The sequence below is a fragment of the Alligator sinensis genome, unplaced genomic scaffold, assembly GCF_000455745.1.
Source record: "Alligator sinensis unplaced genomic scaffold, ASM45574v1 scaffold1067_1, whole genome shotgun sequence".
NCBI lineage: Eukaryota > Metazoa > Chordata > Crocodylia > Alligatoridae > Alligator > Alligator sinensis.
Window position 1 is genome coordinate 573072 of NW_005842836.1, and position 5100 is coordinate 578171.

At 37.0% G+C, this 5100-nt stretch overlaps 1 protein-coding gene across 1 annotated transcript in view; it reads left to right on the forward strand.

The window, feature by feature from the left end:
- CHD1 (chromodomain helicase DNA binding protein 1) overlaps window positions 1-2012 on the forward strand; it is an 86897-nt gene extending 84885 nt beyond the window's left edge. The window contains exon 36 of the mRNA XM_006035445.3: window positions 491-2012. Coding sequence (XP_006035507.1) covers window positions 491-854 — 364 coding nt within the window. The 3' untranslated portion in view covers window positions 855-2012. The remainder of the gene's footprint in view (window positions 1-490) is intronic.
- The last annotated feature ends 3088 nt before the right edge of the window (window positions 2013-5100 follow it).

Below are 5100 nucleotides of genomic sequence, written 5' to 3' on the forward strand. Positions count from 1 at the left end.
AAAGAGGGAATACTCTGAGCCTAAAAAAGTTTTAAGACCGGATGGCTGACCATGGAAACCATGCATTAAAGATGCTGTTTCTAATTAGGCAATCAATAAAAAAGTTTTAGTACAAGGCCAGAGATGGGAGATGCTTTGCAATTATAATTAATGGAGATTTTTCAGTAATAAAATATCAACTAAAATATGAGGAGGCATGATTTTGTGGAACGAAAGTCACCAAAGGTTTTGGAAACTCTGCTTTGGAATGCTTATTTTTATTTGGTGGAATCTATATTAAAAAAAAAAAAAAAAGCCTATATTTTATTTTACTTCTGACAACCATGGTTCTTCTAACAAACACCAAATATAAAGAAATACAAGTTTCTGAGCACAAAGTATCTTTCTGTGTAATGAAGAATGTACAAAGAAAAAGCTCTTGATATAATTTTAATGGGTTGATTCCATTTTAATTCTTATTTATTACCAAAATCATAATTTTATCTTTCAGATACTACAGTGATAGTAAACATAGAAAGCTGGATGACCACAGAAGTAGAGATCACAGGTCAAATCTGGAAGGAAACTTAAAGGACAGCCGGTCTCATTCCGATCACCGTTCCCATTCAGACCATAGAATACACTCGGATCACCGATCCACTTCAGATTATGGCCATCATAAATCATCCAGGGATTATAGGTACCACTCAGACTGGCAAATGGACCATAGAGCTTCCAGTAGTGGCCCTAGGTCACCACTAGATCAGAGGTCTCCTTATGGCTCAAGATCTCCCTTAGGACACAGATCTCCATTTGAACACTCATCCGACCACAAAAGTACACCAGAACATACATGGAGTAGCCGGAAAACATAACAAAGACTGACATTTTCTGGACCTTCTTTTAGCCATATACAGTAAACTAACACAGTAATTGCCTTACATGACTTGAAAGATATGGACTGGATATACTATCAGTAGCAGTATTGTTACTTCTTTCCAGGATGCAAGGTCTATTATCCCAACAGAAGAAAAAATATTTTTGTATTTAAAAGTTTATGCTGCACTGTGCTGCAAATGTTGTGGCACTTTTTTTTAAGAAATGGAAGATGTTTACTTTTACAGGGACCTCAACACTGCCCCATTCAGACTGGATCTTATTATAAAACTCTTCATGTCAAAGTGGTTTTAGGCTGAACACAGTTTAAATTATGTTTGTAAATGAACTTTTACACACTGACCTGTGATCATGTTTCAGGAAGGAATGAGGAGTTTATTTGTTTTCTTAGTAAAGAACTCTCAAGGACTTTGTTCACTTTCCAAAGCTACTTGTTTACATTGTACACTGCGACCACCTTGCCGCTTTTCATCACAAGCTTGAATATTTAAATTCTGTACCTATAACTGTAAAATAGCCAGGATTTCTCCTGTTTGTGATCAATTGTAATGCCTTTTTACAAAAAACGGCTGTAAATTATTGTAAATTAATTAAATGAGCTTTTTTCCCCTCTCAGGCTTTTTTTTGACTATTCCTTTCCCCTCCAACTCAGGCCTTCTTGTCACAAGTATGAAACAAAAATCAGTGTATTACACTTTTTAATAAAGTATCTTGATGGAATCGCTGTTCAGAATGTAAAAATGGGGAAAGGGAACATTTTATTCCATTTAGTGCTCCTTTTTTATTGGATACTTTTATTAGATACGATTTGTTTTTTTTCTATTAAAAACTGTCAGTGTTGTGATTGCTGTAATGAAATGGTGGAAATATACAACTAAACTGTGCTCTGAAACGTTTTTCAGGTGCATTGGTTTTAAAAGAAGGACCGTTCACTACATGAACACTTCAGAATCCAAATCAGCCAAAATTTACTGTAAATCCATTTTTTTTCCCTTTTCAACTTGGGCAATAATGTCAAATGTGCTATGCAGCCAGTTAATATTTTAGAAGATTTGAATTACTTTATTAATAGAACGTGTTACAATGCACACTGATTGTACATAGATAACTTCTATCTGACAAATTAAATTTAACTAAAAGGATATATATGGGCTCTTTTTTTTTCTGATGATGTTCTCCTATGGTATTCTTCCCTCATACCTTAAACATAAAAATGTTTCATCTCTTTAAAAAGATATGCTAAATTATAAAAAGTTTATACAAATTGAGACTATATTGTGAAATATGCTACTTTAAGGAGATCTGGACAAAAGGAATAATACGATTTTTAAAATTACTGATTTGCTGGAATACTTCAAATGATATGTTTGAGGCTACTTATGTTTTTTCCTTTACTTTTCATAGGATTTGTGAGGTCATGTGATTTAAACAGAATCTCCTTTTTGTTTACTTAATCTACTTTGGATTTTTTCAGTCCTTGTCTAATTTTTTTCCCTTTTTTTGACAATGTCAACTTTATAGTAATTATTTGTAATGTTATAGATCCTGTACTTGTATGAATGGTCATTATAAGCAGAAAAAGAAAAGATCTAGAGGTAGATTTTTTCTAAGTTGAACTGTAGGGGGGAAATATTTTTTCTGGAGATTTAAAGTGAAATAAAACCTGTAGTAAGACCTGCCTGACTTTCCTACATCATGATGAATTTTGAAAAAAATAGGTGTTATCCAGAAAAATTCCTGTTCATATGTTGTTTGGGAAGAATAAAATACCTCAGAATATTTGGATCTAGTTTGCTAACTGTAAAATAGAAAAACTTAAGAACGATAAAATTTGGTTTGCTAACTGAAATACTTTGTGGATGACATGGACTTTCTTTCCCTGAAATTTTGCTCTAACATCAAGTATATAAAACTATTCAATTATTTCTCTATTCAAAGCTATATTAATTATTTCTACTTTCCAACTGTGTAATTTTTTTTAATGTATTGAAAAATGTAAAGTTGAATTCAAGGTTCTTAAATGAATCCCGCTGTAACTGCACACTCTTAAAATCTTACATGTATCACATGACAGATTATAACATGCTAGATGTTAAGCCACTTTATCTCTAGACAAAAGTGGTGGAACAGCCATGAAGTGGCCCTCTACTAGGATCTCTTGACCGTATATTAACCGTTTATAGAAGCAGGACATTGGCTGTCACGGTTTCATCACTTTACCTGTGTCAGGTAGGGTGTTACGTCTTGTGTTGTCAAGATTAACAGTAGTTTTATGAAGAGTTTAGATTATGGATTTTGTAGAATGGTTTGGATAAAGATGATCCTGCCTAAAGCAAGACGTTGGAGTAGATGATGAACTCTGGAAGTCCCTTCCAGCCCTACTTTTCTATGATTCTGATTCCTTGTGGTATGGAAGCATCCCAAAATAATTTTGACATGGGACAGCTGGTATGGTACAACTTGTTGAGCAATACTTGTACAATGTGCAAAAAAATCGCATGTCTGCCAGGAGTTTTTATGTTTTTTGGTGTGTTTGGTATACCCTAACTCTACCCAACAACCAAAGAATAAAAATGGAGCTGCTCCAAGCACCCCTTAATTTTTTTTTTTCAGTGTCATTCTGCTTGCCTTGCTGTCTTGGTAGTTTGGCATATTAGTTAGTAGCTGGTGTAGTTTGTTAGGTTTTGATTCATTTTACTTAACCTCATTGGATATTTCAAACTTTGTTTCCCTTTTACTTTTGCTTATGTCTTACAAATCATGCTTGGTAGAGACCAGCACTATAGGTTTTAAGATCTGCCTTACCTGTGAGACTGTTGTAATTGGTAATGATAAACACTGTATCATTTAACGAGTCTTATATTTCTTCTAAGCGTGTTATCTGTAATTCATTTTCTGAATGTCATCAGTGGTGCCAATGTAAGGGGGGGGGATTTCTAATGGAAAGCTTTTGTGAAAAGGTACTTTGAAGTGTACCATCTAATCAGCACTCTCTTCATGTTACAAAGATGGTGCTCTCAAATAAATGACCTAGAAGTACCATTTGGGGCAGTAAGAAATCTATCGACTCCTAAAAACTCATGTGATTTAGCAAACGCTCCAAGATGTCTTATCAGCCCTTAGTTCAGTAATAGCTTCTGCTGCCCAAGGCCAGAAAGACGGAAGGCTTGGGTAGGATTTTTTTTTTCTGTTTTTGCCTTCACAACCCATGAGAAGTCAGTGATCACCCAGTGTGATTTCCTTTGTGTCTGTGATCACACAACCCACTGTAATTTCCTTGCTTCAGATGATGATAGTGGACTGTGACACTGAATGGTACCTTACAAGACACAAATCTGGCACCGTTAGCCTCCATGGAATTTCTACTCCTTATTTTACTGAATTGAGATCCAGGAGAAAATTGCTGATTCCTAGGGATCTCGCTAGAGAGAACTCCAATCAATCCATCAGGAACTGCAAACCTCTTATCAGGAACATTGAGCAACCACACACACCTTGTAGAAGAATGTAAGTATCATCTCATTCTTCCATAGCAGTGGTTCTCAACTTTTACAGACTCAAAGTACCCCTTGAGACTTGAGGTGCTCCTCAGAAAATGCCAGCACTCTTCCGTAGTCAAAAACGAGTAAAAGCTAAATAATAGAGCAATTCTTCTGTTGCAAAGAACTTAGAAAGAATATAAGTCAGAACGTTTTTAACACTGTGGATTCCAATTTGAAATCTCCGGGTTTTATCTTGTGACTTGTGTGCGGGCCGGGAGCGATCCGGGCCCTTTTTGTGCTCCGCGCGGGCTGTGGCCAGCAGCCCGGGCACGCTGGATCGGAGAGAACAGGCGACACGCTAGAATTAGGCACGGACGCGTAATGGGTGATTCAAACTAGTTTACTTGCACCGAAGATGGTCGCGGTGTAGGCTGGACAGTTTCCCAGGCACAGCTCCGATTTAAATCCTCGTTTGAGGACTACAACAAGCTCTCCCACGGAGTTGTTGAGGTTCCGTGGGTCCTTTTGCATGCAGGGAGAGGGATACGTCGAGGATTGCAAATGGCGACGGGGAGAGGCTAGAGGCTGATCAGACCCCTGTTGCCTGCTTGAAATGCACTGGGTCCGATAGGCTCCACAGCGCTTAGAGATCTTCACACAGCGTGAAGTCTCCTTCTCCTGGTGTTCGTGGAGTCCTCCAACTTGGGCGGAAACCACTCAAGCTTTTTATACAGCTAGCAAG